A 19,412-nucleotide genomic window follows, 5' to 3' on the forward strand; every position below is an offset into this window, starting at 1 on the left:
ATTTTGTGAAAAATCATAAAATCAAAGATGACACATACTGTCAATCTTTAAAGCAAAATTTCTTTATTATGTATTTTACAACTGTAGAGAAAAGTAGGAAGAAAATCAAAAAGAGAGCTTTCAACAAACTTACAGCAGAATCACAAAAATCAATGCATTTGTTAGAGCTTCTTTGTAGCCAAGCCCTGGAGAAATGTTAGCAGGAAAGGCAAGAATAATCACACCTGATTACAAAAAATCTGTTTGACAATTTAGCAGACTGCAGTTGTGGTACAGTTTTGCAGCAGAAATAGGACCCTCGTAAAAAAAAGTCATCATTAGGAAGTCATTCCTCCATCCAGACTTCCAAGTTTAGTATTAAAACTCTGCAACTGTCTAAATAAACTAGAGACATTTTGAAGAGCTAAAGTAGAACCACAAGCTGCAAATGTCAGTGTCGACATGGAAAACATTAAGAAGAAAAAAGAAAAGAAAAAGCAAAAAAAAAAAAAAAAAGCAAAGGCAGGGTCTCATTGAAAGACCGCATCTTGTTTGGGGCTGTTAGAGCTAAGATTTTATTGTGAAAAAAAAAAAATAATCATGCACATTCTGGAGACAAACACATCTGGAATTAAAGAAGAAGTTGAAGTAGATTAATTACCTTAAGCAACCTTTAAAACCAACAAATTTCAAGTGAATGATGATTTTTCTATGGCTCTTACAGTTCCCTGTCCAAAGCATCATAGCAAATCTGGAAAGACCTTAGCAGAGCTTGCAGCTTGCAGGCCAGCCCAAGAATCTTACAGATTTAGAGGCATTTTGTTGGAAGAAAAAGCAAAACAAGATGTGAAAAATGTTACAAAAATGGAAGATATTTAATTAGTCTCTTAGAGATCGGATAGTTTTTTGTAAAATGCAGTTGTTCACTGCAGAAGCAGAAATTTGGTGGTCAGCACTGTTGCCTCACAGGAAATGGTTCTTAGTGCCTTGGCTGGATGGAAGTAATCTGTGTGTAGAGTTTGCATGTTTTACCATGTATGTGTAGGTATCTGGTTTCCTCCTACAAAGACATACATGTTAGGATGGTTAGTGTCTTCAAATTCTCCTAAGGAAATAAATGATTTTTATTGTTTATCTCTTTGTGTTTGCAGTAGACAGACAACATGTTCAGGTGTACACAAGGAATTGCTGGAATCAGCTCCAGGCTTTTGACCTGAGGCACTCAAAGTTTTGCATTCCACTATATATAAATCACATTTAGTATGCCATATGTCAAATATATTCAGTTTTAGGAATAGATTATAATCATATCCTTCCTAAAAAGATAAAAACATGAAATACATGCTTCAAAGGACTGAAACTACACAGTCAGTAGCCTCTTTTATTAGGTATACTTTACTAGTTGTGGGATGGACCCTTTTTGCCTCCAGAACTGCCTTAATTCTTCGAGGCACTGATTCAACAAAGTTATTGGAGAGATTCCTCAGAGATTTTCCACCATATTGATGCGAAATTACCACACAGTTGCTGCAGATTTGTTGTTGTCATCATGTGTTTCCATGGTCGTGAATGTCCCGTTCCAGCACATCCCAAAGGTGCTCTAGTGCAGGGATTCCTAGCTTCAGTTGTCAAGGCCCAATGTCCTGTAGACGTTCGATTTTTCCTGCTTCAACACACTTGAATCAAATTGATGGCCACACAGCAGACTTGTGCAGAGCTTGTCAAAGATCCATTAAATTTGAATCAGGTGTGTTGCAGCAGGGAAACATCTAATACCTGCAGGATAGTGGACTTTGAGGACCAGGGTTGTGGACCACTGCTCTTTTGGACTGAGATCTGGTGACTGTGGAGGCCGTTCAAGTACACTGAGCTTTGTGACATGGTACATTATCCTGCCAGAAGATGCTGTGGTCATAAAGGGAAGGACATGGTTAGCAACAAAACTCACGTGGCTGTGGAGTTTAAACCACACTGAATTTTTACCAAGGGGGTCCAAAGTGTGCCAAATGTGCATCACATCAATACACAACCAGCAGTAGCTTGAACCATTTACATAAAGCAGGATTAATCCAAGTCTTCATCATTATCATCACAACTAAAATAATCAGACTAGGTAATATTTTTCAGTCTTTTGGAGTCCAACTTTGGAAGTCTGTATAACGTGTAGCAAGCTTTTCTTATCTTAGCTGATAAGAGTGAAACCTGGTGTGGTCTTGTGTTGCACTAACTCCTCTGCTTCAAAGTTTAAGACGTTATGCGTTCATAGATGCTATTCTCCTTATTTTGGTTGCAAGTGGTTACCTATCTTCCCCATTCTGATGCTCAGTTTAACCTTCAGCAAGTTTCTAAATGCATTAAGTTTCTGTAATGTAATTGTCTGATTAGCTATTTGTGCTAGCAAGCAATTGAGAAGATTTTACCTGTTAAAGTAGTCGGTGAGTGTACATCACACCAAGACAGCTTTAATCTATAGGCACAAACATGATCCAGCTTTCAAATAAGTGGTTTTTACCAACATCCACCTGTTAGTAAATCCCTGTAACAGACACAGTAGAAGTCAATGACACAGGCGTTGTCTGAGTGCTAGCTCGAATTTACAATTAATAAACCATATTTGTTCGACCATTTCTTGTCACAATGCATGAAATATTTACAGAATCCTGCTGGAGTTAGATGTGTGAATCATTTGAGACATGGTCAGGCTGTTGCCATCTTGATATTTATTTCAGTTGCCATTCCTCACAATACAACACTGCTACATTGAATATTTCATCCAAACATACGTAAAAACCTTGCTATGATCTTGTGAGGTAAAATGATACAAAATGAGGTGATCTTACTGTCACTTTTTTTTTATTTTTTATTTCACAACCAAACTGCTTCCCAACAGTAACATTCAAACACACACAAACTTGCACACGCACGCACAGTCATGCAAACACATCACAGTTTCTGAAGGTAGAATGTTTTCATGCAAATTTAAACTGTAAAGCTAAAAATACCCCATAAAGCATATTTGATCAGTAGCTGCGTTCCACAACTCAAAAGCCACTCAGTTAAAAACTCCCACATGTAGAAAAGCTTATCAAACCTCATTTACATAATATTGGCTATGTTTTCAAAAATAGATTTTCTTTTGTCAAACATAGCAGCCCATTTCCTTTTTTTATGCATGTTCAAATGTGTTTATGTTCTGAACATACATGCAGTTCAGACAACTAAAGGGAGTTACTAGGAAGAGCTGCATTTGACCGTGATTGTACCACCAGCACTGAAAACAGCAAAAATAACTTTGGCTTATTAACAATTTAGTGTTTGCTGAATATTCAGATATAATACAGATATGATTTTCTGATGAAGAAAAACCAAAAAAGCTCATGATAATGACTGATCTCTCTTTGAGCAGCACTCTTTGCTGCGTTGCCTTTTTGTCTTTTCTTGTAAATTCAACATGTTTGTCCTTCCACAAACATACAACAGATCAAACTCCTGTATCTTGCTCTTCCTCCTCGTCGTCCTCCTCCTGTTGGGGCAGGAGCCGGTAGTGTTCGCCACCTACCGGCAGGAAGACAGTCCTGGGGCAACCCTCACCTTCCTCAGAGGGGGCTTGATGGGAGTTGGAATCCAGCTGATCAGAGGAATTACACTTGGTGTACAACTCACGATGCATTTCCTGACCGACATCCTCCTCAGACGGACCACTACGGACAATCCGGTTTTTCACCATGGAATGGATGTAGCCAATTGGAACTGGCAAGCTGGCAAAGACTATGAGCATGACAATCATAGCCAGGGCCCATCCTGGGTACTCCAAACTCATCTCAGAGGCCTGCAAAGAGCATGAAGAGAAGACTTGTATTTTCAGACAGTACAAACTGTATCAGTACTACAACAGGTTTCTGAACAAGAAGATAAAAGTAATGTAATGACATTTGTTGGTAAGAAAAATGATAATGAAACTAAAAAGAATAAATCCTAAGAAAGATAACAAAATGCAGCGCAGTACTGATGAGTTTACTTCTGACAGGAGCAACGAAACAAATGCAGAGGTGTACGAGGTCTGCCTCTGTGGGCTCACAATGTATGAAACGTGATCTTTCAGCAAGACATGGACCCAAAACATACATCCAAATCAACTGAAGAACACTGCATGATGATGAGGTTAAATACGGTAAACAGTCTCTAGCCAAGTGAGTCACCAGATCTACATTTTACTGGCTGCAGTTCACTTTTTAAATCTCAGAGTAAAGGCCAAAACGCCACAGCAAGTAAACACTGAAGGTGGCCACAGTAAAAGTTTCAAAAGAAATCAACCATCAGGAAAGTAACATATACTACAAAACACAAAAATCAAACACAATCAAGATTTTTGTGAAAAATCACAAATAATCTTGTTTGACTTCATTTGCATCAGCCCAGTTACTTCCAACCCATTTGTTAAAAAAAAGCCTTCATTTCTAAAACAAAATCAAGCAAATGTCTTACGGTAGTTTGATTCCAGGCCGTGTATGTAGGCCTTTTGAAGACCATGCGCAACAAACTGGCAGCCAGGAGACCGATCATCGCCATTAAACACACATATTTCCAAAGATACTTGTACACCACAGGAGGGCGCCACTTGAGCATGATTTCAATATCATCCAGGAAACTGAAGCAATGGAAAATATTTACAAGTCATATTTTCACAGGCAGCTATGACAACAATAAAGCATATTAGAAATAATAATAATAATAATAATAATAATAATAATAATAATAATAATATGTGATAGTGAAGTGCTCCCTTACCGATCAGTGCCATATACCCACGCCACACTGATGGTCTCAAAAATAACAACAATTACTAATGGTAAGGTTGCAGAGTAGTCATCAAACATAGTCACAAAATAGTTGCCAGAGCGCTGGGTGAACAATAATCCTATTATGAATCCTAAAAGACAGCTGAAGACTGAAAGACAGGTGAGAACACATTCACAGTTAGATAACTGTACTTACTGCTCATTGCATGTGCAGTAAGTACAGTTACTGCACATACAAATTATTCAACATTTATTACTACACTAATAAATTGCTCTATTAGAAACTTGTCAGTGAAAATGACATGGCTTTATTCTTCATTTCTATAGTTTAATCTTGAAATATTGTTTGTTTCTGGTATTAAGTTTCGGGTTTGTTACCCTTTAACTTTTAAAATACTTCAACATATAATCAAGAACAAGATCCAACATATATTTTCTTCACAGTTTTTAATCTCTTTCATCCTAAGTGATTGTACATAGTCTGTCATTTACAAGTGTTTGCAGCAGTGTTTGCACATGTGCTGATGTGTGTATAATACCAGTGAGGAGTGTTCGGTGGCGCCCCAAGAGGTTAAAATTGTCCATGAGAGGCGTGAGGATTCCTTGCATGGTCCCAAACATGGTGCTGAGGCCCAGGTTGAGCAGCATCAGGAAAAACAGTGTGGACCAGAAGGGGCTAGCTGGGAACTGAGCCATCACCTCAGTGAAAGCTATGAATGCCAAGCCCGTCCCTTCAACTCCCTGAAAGCACACCAAGGAAAGACTGTAGGATTGTGGCTGAACAAGTAGCTCCATGTACACACCGTAGTCTAACTGAAGCTCGATTTTTGACAATGTGATTTTTAGGGGAAAAAAAACCCCAGCAGGACTTTATGTACTTCTAACCTGCTGTTTCTCTAGTTTCTGCTTTCTTTCCTCCAACACAGCTTGCATTCACTTATTATGCACTACACCGAGATCATGTCTCATATGTTTTTATCTTCTTGCCTTTGGGATGTTTTACAGAACCTTCCAGATTCCTGCAAGTTTCCTGGGAACTCAGCATGCTGACTATATGCTACTGATACTCCAAAGGACACCTGCTGCTCTTACTCTCATATGGAAACATTTAGCTTAATTAGGTTGCAAAATTAGAAACCTAATTTGACCTGAGTTGCCATTTATCATTGAACATGCCTGTCTACCTACAACTTAATGCAAGACAAACTACTTTCTACATGGCTACATTTGCTTTTTAAGAATATGATATTTGAAATTCCATCTTTTTAGCTCTATAAATCCAGTTCTGTGGCTGTCAGCTAGTTCTGTTTCTTTTGCGTATTCATTGCGCAATGAAACAGGTTTGCAATCACATACATCTGAGAGCCGAACTCTATAGGCACTGCTTTCAAGAAAGGGCTCATTTCAAGTTACATAAATATGGGAATCCAAAGGTTTTGTTTGCAAACCTGTAATATCTTGTTTATTCGGCTTCAGATACATAATATATTAAAAAAATCATGAAAACTCTGATCTGATTTTTGCAAAATAATATTTAGTAGGAAAAAAAACCTTTAATTTTCCTCTTTTTATTTGACAACATTACATAATCTAGAAAGCTCACCTGGGTGTGAGCTTTGACGCTGTGAAAACTGAGACCCAAATACTCCATCAGAATGTGATTTTTTTTTTTATTTCATTGACCTCTGACAAAGGTTGCAAAACATGCTTACTCTATTGATAAAGAGCTTCCATGCTTTCACTGCAATACAAGCTATCAAGTCCAAATGGGTCCTGCTTCAGTATGGATACTGCCAGTTCTAGTGAACTAAAGAGCAGACTAAACTGAAAACTGTCAAAGTATTTGGATTCACACTTGATCACAACAAACGCTACAAGTCAAAAGTCTGGACATGCTTTCCAGTTAGATTTGATGGGAAAGTGTCCAGACTTTCGACTGCCAGCATACCTTGTTTTTCTTTTCTATTCTACAGTCATTAAGCAGATGCTTTTCTCCAAAGCAACTTAACATCTGACAGTGAGAACAACACAAGCAAGAAATCAAACCACTGTGAGTCCAGTTGGATGCAGTTGTTGCCATGTAGTGCCGCAAGCAGTGCAATTTTTTTCTTTTGTTCCCTTCCCTCCATACAATAGTCCCTTTGTTAAAATACCAGGAAAAACTGATCCCACAACATTGTCTTGGGTGCAGCTTATTCAGTGCAAAATTGTCACAAAGAGCTGAACAAAGTTCTAAAACTCAATCTGACAAATAGAAGAGTTGAACTAAGTAAAGAAGTGCTCCGTGAACGGCTGAGTCTTTAATTTGCTCTTAAAAGTAGATGAGGATTCCACGGATCGGACAGAGTCTGCTTGAAATACAACATTTTTGAGTGCAGTGTCTTCGTTATTACTGTATAATCTACTTGTTGACAGCAAAACTTTCATGCTGGATTACATAGTAAAGACACAAATGACAACATTTTAGTGCATGAAGACATCAATAAAATCCATTAGTGATCTTCTCATTAACATCTGCTATACTTCAATGAAACAAAATCTCCTTCAAGCTGCTTATTTCACTGCTTCAATAATTTCTCCAGAGGGCATTTTTCAGGCTCTTTAATGACTGTGAAGCCAGCTGTGACTCTTGGCGTAACATGTTTTTTTATTCCGTCTTTTTCAACTTACCTTGTTCATCTCCTCCTCTAGACTGCAGTCAGTAATTTTAGGACCCACCATGGAGCTATAGTGACTGTACCACGCTCTGTAATCAGCTATAGACACAGAGCTTGGGTCTGTCATGTTGAACCCCTGCCACCAGTTCTGGTCAGATCCATTTGATGACATGAGTTTTAATACACCAAGATTTCTGGAAATGGACAAAACAAAAAGTAAAATTTCCACTTCTTTCCACTGCAGTGACTGAATGTAATTGAAACATCCTGCTGTTTGGTCTGACGATAAAAGTGATATTTGACTAAGTACACACCCGATATAAAGCAAGATGATATTGTTTTATTCAAGCATACATATACATACTCAACCACACAACGTAGTGCAATATCTTTGGCACGGAAACCAAGCACAACGAAAACCACAAGTGAGGCCAGCACAGATGTCATGAAGTTGATGCAGGAGACCAACAGTGCATCCCTGTGGCAGTTGTTGTGGACTGGGTTGTAGGAGGAATAAGCGATAACAGAGCCATAACCCAAACCCAGGGCAAAAAACACCTGCGTAGCCGCCTGCCGCCAAACCTGCACATTGCCCCAGATTTCCAGCTAAAAAACATATAAGAAAAAAAAGTCTTGCTGAATCAGGAGTTTTACAAAACTGTCATTTGCAATCTTAAACTTCTATTGCTTACTTTCTAATAACAGAAACCTGTGCTTACTTTAGGATAAAACATGTAGGTAATCCCTTCCATGGCACCATCCAATAACAAGCCTCTGATGAGGAAAATAAAGAGCACCACATAGGGGAAAACTGAGGAAAAGTACATCACCTAGGACCAGAAGAAAAAAAAAAAAGATCATTTGCCAGCAGCTTTACAGAAAATTTTAACCTTTTGCGAGATTGCCATCTTGTCTTATTGTGAGCCAGAGGGCTAAGCTGCGAAAATCCAGAGTCGAGCAAAAAAACAAAAACTGCGAACATTTTGACGATCTGTCAAAAAACAGGCACTAAATTTTTCCTGTCTCAAATCACTTGCAGAAAGCTCTTGACCAAATAGGTCATAGTTTCATACTGACAATAGGCTAGTTTTAGATTTTTAAAAAAATTCTCAATAAAAATATATATTGTTTATTAATTACTTTCAATTTCAATTCATTTAGTTGCCTTTGCACAGACCTATGTGAGCCAAACTCTCAAACTTTTACTTTACTCCTTTAAAAACACCATGAGCTTAAATTACTGTGTACTGAAGGGCTAATAGTTGATCTGAAGCCTTCTTTTAGGAATTGTCTTACTTTTGCAGAGGACTTGATGCCCTTGATCATAGCCAGGGACACAATCGTCCAAGCAGCCAACAAACAACCTGTCATGATGGGGTTAAATTGTCCAGATTCTTCTATGGAATTTGTGATGTTTAGGGCTTTCCGAAACCAGAAATATGACGTTGGTGAGCTACTGGCACATTCCTTCACTGTTGATAAAAGACAAGACAACACTGTAAACCTTGACCTGGTGTCTAGCTGATGTTGTATTTTACTTAACCGTTGTGTGAGTACCTGTGTCATTTGTGGTTACATCAGTTGGACAATGTTCCCACGGCAGAGGATACTGGAAGGAGTTACCCAAGTAGAACAGACTCCAGGCAATTATAACATTGTAGTAAAGAGCCACATAAAAACAAACCTAAAGAGGAAAGGGTATATTACTTAATACGTATTTTACTGTAAGTCTTGAGAAATGACAGGTGCGATATTTGCCAGCATGTGAGCTGCATATTCTTTAAACAGCTATGATTAAAAAAATGCAAGAAATGCTAAGCTAAGATGCAAATGGGATTTAGCTTCGTAATTTTTATGGATGTGATCCCAGGAAAAGGTGGCTTTTTACCTTGACAATGACTAGGAAATGAAGTGAAAACGACTGTGTTGTACAAACACGGAAAGTTTCTGAGCTTTCTGTTTGCCTTGTGTCGTCTGGAGAGAAAAGTGTTACGCAACAAACTACCAGCAAAGATCATCAGCACACTGCCTTTCTCAAGTTACAGCATGACATGATGTCATCATCATCCTGAAGTACACACAGACTGCTGGTAGTGATAAAAAAAAAGAAGATAAAAAATAGATTAAAAAATAGATAAATAATAAAAATAGATAAAATAAATAAAAAAGGGGGCTGCACGGTGGCGCAGTGGTTAGCACTGTGGCCTCACAGCAAGAAGGTCACTGGTTCGATCCTTGGCTGGTTTGGTCAGTGGCCTTTCTGTGTGGAGTTTGCATGTTCTCCCCGTGTATGCGTGGGTTCTCTCCAGGTACTCTGGCTTCCTCCCACCATCCAAACACATGCATGATAGGTTAATTGGTCACTTCAAATTGCCCCTAGGAGTGAGTGTGAGCGTGAGTGTGGTTGTTTGTCTCTCTGTATGGCCCTGTGATGGACTGGCGAGCTGTCCAGGGTGTACCCTGCCTGTCGCCCAAAGCCAGCTGGGATAGGCTCCAGCTTCCCCGCGACCCTGAATTGGAATAAGCGGTTCGGAAAATGAATGAATGAATGAAATAAAAAAGGTTAAAAAGAGAAGTTTTTTAATGAAATACAGTGTGAGGAGGGAAACATTAAGTCTGTTGATGATTTCAGTTTTGGATTTATACTAAAAAACTCTGAACATGCTCCTAACTTGTAAACCCCAACATAATCTTTTTAGGTAGGAGTAACCGTTTTGCTCACAAATGACTAATCTTAAAGCTTAAGGTACTGCGTTCCTGCCTCAGCTTTCACCTGTTCCAGTTATTAAATCATCCAAAGTATTTTTTGTCAGTTTGAACAAAAATCTGAGTTGTAAAACCTGCAAAAGTTGAAAACGCTCACCACACAGCTGGAGTAACCAATCCCCGCCAGCTTCGGGGAGATGTGCTTCCACACACCGATGCTGCCTTGCCGAATACTCTGGCCTGCCGCCAATTCCATAAAAAACAGTGGAACTCCCACAATCAGTAGAAGAAAAACATACAACAGCATAAAGGCGCCTGGAAGGAGAGAAGAAAGGCTTTTAAAAAATGGAATACAAACATACTGTTTGATTCACTTCATGTTGCTTTTCTGACATGTCCGATGCCGGACAATGTTGTAGTGTTTGTTGTGGTGTCAGAGAGCTAATGTGACCAATGTGCCAAAAGTCTTTTTAATAAAAGATACTCACCTCCTCCATTTTGGTGGCAAAGGTATGGAAACCTCCACACATTCCCTAAGCCCACACTGAAGCCCACTTGTGCCAACACATACTGGATCTTAGAATCCCACGCAGGCCGATCTGCATCGTTTTCCTCAAGTCCATCAGGATCAGGTGTAGCTGCAAGCTGCGTTTCAGACTGACCCTCTCCCAACCAGGCTCCATCCTCATTGCTGTCCAGAGGAGGTTTCTCCCTCTATTCAATGAAAAATAAGCAGAACGACACTTCTGACTGACAAATGAAGTTTTTTATTAACACTGGATGCGCAGAGCAAATAATTAAAATAAATTATTGTTTTCTATTGAAAAGAACAAAGAAAGCAAAATATCTCAGATACTCCTGCATAAAAAAATTTAAACTAAAGCTAATCCCATTAGATTAGGGGTCTCTCTGAATGCCATTGAGACAGGTTAAATTGTGTTTTTGGGCTTTTCTCTCATGACATAATCTGATAAAAGAAAATGCAACTTTTTTGTTGCAGATTTAAATAAATTAATACTTTTATTGAGTTAAAGACATTTGAGCACCATTACTCCAATCATATGTTCATTAGTTTAAAAAGAGACAGGTATAACTTGTCTAGTTCAAACCTGTTAGTGAGTTTTTCTGTCCTCTTAGATTTCAAGTCATCATGCAACGATCTAAAGAGTTCCCTTAGGCCTTTAAATATAAGTAATGGATGTGTGGGAGTTTGACAAGAGATTAAGAAAGATCATATCATTATTTAAAATAAATCCATTACAATGTCACTACTTAAGAAACCTATTATCAGAGCTGTGTGTTTATCCAGGTATCAATAATAATAATAATAATAAAACATTTTGAAAAATTGTAAGTCTGCAGGGATTGTAAAAGTTCAATGAATGATTTGTTTTTTAGATAATTGTTTCAGTGTCAAAGTCTGGGATCGAAAGGAGATTGTACATATTTGACTTTCATGGACGACGTGTCAGGAAAATGCTTCAGTGTCCAAAGAAAATATTAGTTTGCCAGTGAACATATGGACACAGCCTCTTTGGAACAATGCCCTCTGGACGAATCAAAGAGCTGTTTAGACACAGCAAGAATAGACTCGTTTGCTGCAATCTGAAAACAGCTCAGCCTAAGAATCTCATACCAATTGTGAAACTCGCCAATGGAAATATTATGTTTTGGGTTTGCTATATGTATCACAAAAAGGAAGGAAATTTGCATTTGGTTGTAAAAATGCTTCTTGGCAAAAAAAAAACTCCCAGACTGCTGTAAATCTTGCTTATTTTTCATTTTAAATAGTGGCACATCTGTAAGGAAAGAGTATGTGAGTTGCATTCATGTAAAAATTTGCCAAAGGTTCTCCGTCAATGCCAAACTAAGGTATCTGTTTGTTAAACAAAACTGCCATCTTATTTATTTATTTTGTGGATTTAAACTATCATATTCCATAAATGACACCAAACAAGAGTCGATGGCACAATCAGCTGCTAGATTTGGCAAGTTTTTCATGAGCACAACCCACATACTCAAGTCTACACTCATTCCACAAATGCATTTCCTTCACAAACAAACAAACAAACAAACAAACAAACAAATAAATAAATTTTAAAAAATAAATGTGATATTGTTTTAAATATAAATAATCAGGTTTTCCAAAAGTATAAGAATTAGTGCCAAGAAAAAAAAGACTATAAAAGAAATTTCCATATTTTTGTGCTCACTTCTTAAGTAATGTAAGAAAAATTCAAAAGCACACGTCAGAGCTTGGTAGAAAAATATGCAAAACTGCTGAAAGAAGTTATTTTAGTGCGAGAAGGCAGTTTTTTTTTTTGTCTAGAGTGTACTAGTTTTTTAAAACTATAGTATTATATCTATAGACATTCTGGTCCATAAATCAGGGTTCCTCTATCCTGGTCCTGACTGAAATGAACGGCTCATTAGCAGGCTTGCAAAGAACTAGATGAGCAGTTCAATCAATCTAAATCAGGTGTGTTTGAGATGGAAATATCTAAACATGCAGGGTAGGGGTCCCAGAGGACCGCGATTGACAAACACTGCCATAAATCTAAGTGTCTGGTTTCCTGTTTGGAAGAGCCATAAGGAAACCCTGATTTACAATACAGTCAAAAGTTCGGACACATTGTTCCACAAATCTTAATAGCAAAATGTGTCCAAACTTTTGATTGGTAGGGCACGTCCTTAATCATGTGTTAATCCACTAAAAAATATTTATAAGTATTTATCATTTCTAGCTGATAAATTATGATAATTGCTAAAGACATTGTACATGTACATGGTCTCTGAGGTGACTACAACCCACCACTAATAGTTCACTTTTAGCTGATTTGACGAGGGGACAGCTCTTGTGTTCTGTTTTTACACTATCACATGTGGTCTTAGCTGTGGTTTCGACAAATGCTGTCACATAACAATCCCATAAATGTTACCCGTTCATTGTGAGAAATAGTGAGTTAGTAAATTATAATTCAACTATACTACTAATAGTCAGCATTTTTCAGCAACAACCAACTGCTGAATTTCCATTAATGCTATTTTCAGCAAACAGACACTGATTAACCACAGACTGGAACAAACTGCAAAGTCAGTTCATAATAAATTTCACATTGCAGCTAATTATCTCATCACAAGTTGAATTTCTGGAGCGCTGAACAGTCATAAGTCAGCTCAGAGGAGAAAGCCAGATCCAAAATGGCTTAACACACACCAAGCTGGCTACAGTAGATGACCTAGCAGGCTCGTTTACATGTGCCCTTGTTGGTATCAGCTGGTGAGAATGGAAAATTACAAGAGGTGTATGACCCAGTTAAAGTACATGGCTGTTCAAGACACACATGGGCCAGATAGGGCAGGTGGTTTCAGAAATCTTTACACAGGAGTATAGGAGAGTGAGACTGTGTTAAAAATATGCATACACAAGTAGAGAGGTGGGGAAGTTCCACAAGCAGCAGCCATTCAGTGATGTGTGTGTGTGTGTGGTGCAGGAGGGATAATCAGCTGGGAGGTGTTGGATTTACATTGGTTCATACAGTGGGTGGGGTTGAGGTGCAGGCCATGTAAAGGGTACAGATGGTAAGAGGGCTGAGGGGAAAAAAACCAAAAAAAAAAAATCTACAACCCTCCAACATTGTGAAAACTCACAACTCTGAACAAATCGTCTATGGAGCTTCATAACTTTTAGGGATCCAAGTTTCTGATAGTTTATTTGTTTAGTGACCTTGGCGCCACATCTCTCTTTTTTGAGTGTAAAAGAGAACGGCTGGTGAGCAGACCAAAACAATGTAAACCATAACATGGACTTCTAGAAACCAGTTCATGCATCTTGTTAGGAAGGGATCAGAATTAGTAGGTTTAACATTTTTTAAGTGATTTTTGCAACTTTTCAATAAAATTATTTCATAAACACATTTTCTGCAGTTCTGCACTTTGCACAAGCAAAGTTACTATGCTTTCTTTCTCATTATCTATACTTGGCTAAACTTAAATTATCCTCTTGCCTCCTGGGTCCATTTCCTCCAGGTCACACACACAAACACAGAAGCAGGCACAAAGCACTTATACAAAGTTGTTGTACATTTTTACTTATTGGTCAGTCAGGAACTATCTCTGGATGTAGCTGGAAAACAGGCAACCAGAAGTCTGTTCATACTGCTGAGTAAATAAACAAACACATACAACACTGGTCCAACTTACTACAGTGGACTGAATTGTTATATTTCTTTTCATAGAAACTGGGGTAATTTTAGAAAACTGGTGGTGGAAGTTTAAACTGGAGTTTATACTGGAGCTTATCACTAGATGTGTAGAACATTACTGTTAGTTTGAAAAAAGATAAACATGTTTATCTACTTATCTGTATTGATGGCCATATATTGCTTTGTGTTTACACTAAACACATACAGTAATTCCATGAATATATATTGAAAAAAAACCTATACACATATGTACTAAAACATTTACTGTTTTAAAAAGTACTGTGCATTGTTTACAAATGTTACTTGGCTGAAAGTCTTTATGTAATAAATGCAGGCTACAACACGTGTGTCGGTTTGCAGCCCCACCACATTCAGCTGGAATAAAGCTTCTTTCACATGCAGTGTGCAATTTTACATGTCAACGTCATGTTTGAAAAGGAGTGGAGTCGTCCCACTCCCGTTTCTCTTTCTCTCTCTCTTCCCAGTCTGAACCTATACTTTCTGTCTTGAAGGAAAAGTAAACAATCACAAGTATGAGGCCATCAGCTCACTCATCATACGGTCATTTTAAAACCTTCTTTCAACCCAAGATCAAGCTGCACAAGCAAAACAGGAATGGAGAAACAAATGGGTAAAACAGTACTAAAAATCAGAAGAACACAAGATCTTCTGCATGGCTGAAATTAGTCATAAAGCATAAAAACGTGTGGAACAACAAAATACAGAAGAATAATTTCACAAACAATAGCATGCAAGACCATAAAGAAGCCACAAAGGCACTTTCTGATCATGTTTCTGACTTTACACAGCAGTAATGAGATGAAAATGGTATTACTCTTTTTATTTATATGCTCTGGAAAAGTACCCAGCACACATATAATGAAAGAACAATAACCAACATCCTACATGAGAATATAGCATATTGGACAGAAATACACATGCAATAACACATAAAATGTCCAAGCCTTCAATATTACATAACACAGTTGTCAGTCTTGAACACACACACACACACACACACACACACACACACACACACACACACACACACACACACACACACACACACAAACTCCACTCTTAAGTGAAGCTCACCTCTACTGGAAATATATATTTGAGTACAGCGTGTGCATTTCAAATTAAATAAAAAAAAAAGTATAGAAAACCTTTAAAACGGATTAGACAAACTAAAGAACAAACTGCAGGTTTATGAATAGTTACACTGTTCTCCATGATAACTGTTTTACATTTGCAGGAACAGGCTACTGCTAGTCAGCTTTAGTTTGATGATGTTTACATCTCGATGTATGGAGATTATTTACCACTGCCTCAACCCTGACAACACTGGCATGCCATTACAAAGTGCTTCATGTGACAAAGCAGGGTGTATAATAAAAGCTTATAACGACTTCCTGTATTCTGCTTGACTGCAAGCAGCACAGTTTTAATCTGCAGAGGATTTCCATAGTTGCTCTGTTTTGAATAATGCTGCTGCATATGCTTAGCATTATGGATAAAAGTTGCACAGACTGGCGCAAAAACTCGGCTGCTTGGAGGAGATTATCCAAGAGAAAGGTAAAGTACAGCTTTATGACTGCTTAAACAAAACAAAGGAGTCAATTATCTGTAACTTATTCAATAAATAACACACATTTTCCCCTAAGACTTAAAAAATAAAGGACAAATCGAGGTGTGCAGCAGCATTTAGGACACTTAAGCCGAGTTAATAGAAAGTAAAGGCAAAACAACGATGTGTTGTGGACATACCATGCTGACAGCACGGTCCCACAGAGGAGTAGAGTTTCCAGTAGTCCTGCTGGTGTTGGTTTCTCTGCTGGTCTTCTCACAAGGCTACTTTAAAACCCCTTCTGTTTTGTTTTTGCTGTTTTAATAATTATTAGGTTAACGGATACAGTTTTGCAAAAAGGACAAATGCTTTCACCCTAACAGGAACTTTTGACAACTTCAAGCCACGTTTCGTGCGCTGGAACAGACTGTCGTCGCAAAGCCAAGAAGAAAACGAAGGAGAGGTTACAACAGCTGAGCCAATGAGGACACCGGAGGGGCTGAACTACCCTTCCCCAAAAACGGCCAGCGGGGCTGGGCAACACAGGAATACGCTGCTGTGTGTAAACGACTGGACCGCTCCCAAAACTAAAGCTGAATTATACCGCGACAAAAGTTAGAATACGCAATAAAATTGCGCTGTTTGCGTCTTAATTGGCGTCTCCGCAAACTGCAACTCAGCTATAAGAGCTTTGATTGGAAGTAGATGTAGGACAGATGCGGGTGGGGGGCGGAGTGGACAGGTCAGATAACGGCATCTTGTCTTTTACTTATGGATGAGTAGTGGAGATCCCCCGATTCCATCACTGACTCACACTTTTATGATGTCCGAGGGAAGATTGTTAAGAGTTAAAAGGCCGAAACTGTTGCCAAGGCAACAATTAAAATACCAAAAAGGAGGAGCTTAGGAAAACTCCCCATGTTTTGGGTTGTGTCAGCACGTGCAAAACAGCTGTTAGAGGAGACAAAAAGGTAATTATTATTATTACTATTCTTGTTTTTATTCATATGTTTGCGAAAGTTGAATAATTCACGATGGCAAATGGAGTAAATAGAAGATACTGTTGGAAGTCAGCTAAGTCAAGACACTGGACACAAGACAGTGGCTTCCCTGCTTGAGCCACGTGTTTGCTGGATATGACAAAGCCCCTCTCCCTCTGGTGGAGAGAATTCCACAACATTATGGATGAGTTCCAGTTCACACAAAATGTGTATTTTACGTTTTACACAAATGCTTTTTCATGGTTAGATGTTAAAGGTGACTTATGCTGAAAAAGGTGCTTAATTTGAAAATACTATATGTCAATCAAAAATCATGTTAGTGAAATCAGGAATACAGACAATAAAAACGTTTATTTCTTATTGTAATCATTTAGATGATGAAAATGGAGGTTTTAGCCATCTGTGATGTATTTGGTGAATAGAATCAAGTTAATTCTGATTTAAAGTTAATTCAGCTGTACTGAAAAAAGCCTGAAAAAGCCCTTGTTTTGCATAGAATAAAATGATCTCCTCTGAACGGATACAGAAAGTCTTTAAACTAAACCTGAGACAAATAAAATGTACCAAAAATACAATTATTACTTAATTTGGTTGCTGAGCCTCATGTATCTCTGACAGTCTTTGTTGACAGTCTATAATTTCTTACCAGCCTTGGCTATCACTTATTGTCTCTTTTTTTTTGTCTTTTGTGGCTCTTTCAAGTTTGTAGTGTTATATGTGTGTTTCAGACTGTTGCCCTTCAATACAAAAAGCAGAAAGCTTATCACACTAATGTGTCAGAATATTGTCAGTCTTATAGTTATGACAATCTTCATCCATGGTGGGGTGGTGGTGGGGTGTGTGCTGGGAGGTGGGGGGGGGTGCAATCAATTTTCCTGTTGTAAAAAACACCCTTGGGGATGTCACCAGAAGACACAGCATTGATTTTTACAGCTATGCTGATTACACACACCTTTACATTGCCATGTCTCCCAATGACCTACATCCAGTTAACATCCATGATTTTTCATGGATATATATATATATATATATATATATATATGTATATATATATATATATATATATATATATATATATATATATATATATATATATATATATATATGTATACAGTACCAGTAGAGTGGTTTTTCTTTAATTTTTTTCTTAATTGCAGAGTACAACTAAATACATCCACACTATGAAGGAACACACGTGGAATTATGTAGTAAACAAAAAAGTGGTAAATTAACCAGAATATGTTTTATATTTTAGATTCTTCAAAGTAACCACCTTTTGCTTGGTGTGAGTGAGGAGGTATGTCCAAACTTTTGACTGGTACTGTATATGTGTGTGTGTGTGTGTGTGTGTGTGTGTGTGTGTGTGTGTGTGTGTGTGTGTGTGTGTGTGTGTGTGTATGTGTGTGTATCATGGTAACATTATAACAATAACATAATAACAACTTATATGCTCTTACACTTACTCTTACACTTGGCGGTGTTCTCAGCGTACGTTCAGGATGTAGTGAGGAGTTGCCATGACAACCTCAGCAGTGGTGGGGTAGGTTACACACAGTGGGTTACACACTTTCCTCTCTGTTTTTGGCTATATTAGGCATTCATCCAATTTAATGCAACTAAATCATCGTTTTATGTATGTTGTTTAGTTAACAGAGATTTAAGCGTTATTCTTTGTTTTGCTTCTTTTCTTTTGTTCTCTGTTTTCATGCTGCTCTGAGATCTGTTTTATAAACCAAAATGGAACACAGGCGTAATCTGGCCCGTTGCAGGTTCCTTGGAGCAGTGCTGTGTTTCAAAGAATGAAGTTGTAGGTAAATTCATAAATATTTGTTTTGAGTTTCCTTCAGAAAACCATTAGTTTGTGTGTTAAAGAAAACTGCAAGATAAGATGAAGTTTGATTAGTTTGACCACCTGGTGTCACCACTCACCTGCATAATTGCAGTCTGCTTAACTCAGGGGTCTGCTCCTATTTTTTTTTTATTTTTTATTTTTGCTTAGTCAGCATTGATTTTTTTTTTTTCCAAAACATGGAAGGACCCCTTTCTGCTTGGATTGCATCGGGCATCTTTCATTTATCTTGTTTAAAATCATCACAATTATCCTGTAATTTGTTGAAAATGTACGTCAGACTCTGGTTCTTCAGACACATTCCTTTCAGACACTTCCTACACTAACAGATTCCTGCAATACCTGGAAACTTACTCATTATTAAACTATCTAGTTTGGTTTCACTCAGTCCATGAGAATATCTTATGACTGTATTCATTCTTCTTTTTCATATTAAACTTATTTTCCTATGAAATGTGATAAAGTTAATTTGGGCTATTTGATCCAATGTTTCTCCTCCACCAACACCAATATAAAAAATAATCACTATTGAAATAGATTTTATTTCATTTTTACCTGAGGCATTAATTAATTTAACTCTTAATTAAAGGGCCACTTAAAAGACTTATCTTGACCCTGGCTTTGGTGCTGTGATCTTAAGTGAAACTTG

At 37.8% G+C, this 19,412-nt stretch overlaps 1 protein-coding gene across 1 annotated transcript; it reads right to left on the minus strand.

The window, feature by feature from the left end:
- Window positions 1–2,588: 2,588 nt before the first annotated feature.
- Window positions 2,589–16,340, minus strand: slc6a16a (solute carrier family 6 member 16a). Its single transcript, XM_079252225.1, has 12 exons — window positions 16,114–16,340; window positions 10,630–10,855; window positions 10,299–10,456; window positions 8,993–9,119; window positions 8,732–8,907; window positions 8,155–8,265; window positions 7,800–8,041; window positions 7,449–7,629; window positions 5,318–5,519; window positions 4,768–4,927; window positions 4,465–4,627; window positions 2,589–3,808 (listed from the first exon to the last, which is right to left on the minus strand). Exons 1-12 carry the CDS (start codon window positions 16,114–16,116, stop codon window positions 3,461–3,463), a joined length of 2,097 nt encoding a protein of 698 aa, XP_079108351.1. The 5' UTR covers window positions 16,117–16,340; the 3' UTR covers window positions 2,589–3,460.
- Window positions 16,341–19,412: the final 3,072 nt, after the last annotated feature.

Source organism: Telmatherina bonti, assembly GCF_933228915.1.
Source record: "Telmatherina bonti genome assembly, chromosome: 14".
Taxonomy (NCBI): domain Eukaryota; kingdom Metazoa; phylum Chordata; class Actinopteri; order Atheriniformes; family Telmatherinidae; genus Telmatherina; species Telmatherina bonti.

What these genes read in the sequence shown, in the direction of transcription:
- slc6a16a (XM_079252225.1), bottom strand. An exon ending in TGTAACCACAAATGACACAG is followed by an intron (nt 8,908 to 8,992) that starts GTACTCACACAA and finishes TTTTATCAACAG; the next exon opens with TGAAGGAATGTGCCAGTAGC. An exon ending in CCACCGAACACTCCTCACTG is followed by an intron (nt 4,928 to 5,317) that starts GTATTATACACA and finishes CCTGTCTTTCAG; the next exon opens with TCTTCAGCTGTCTTTTAGGA.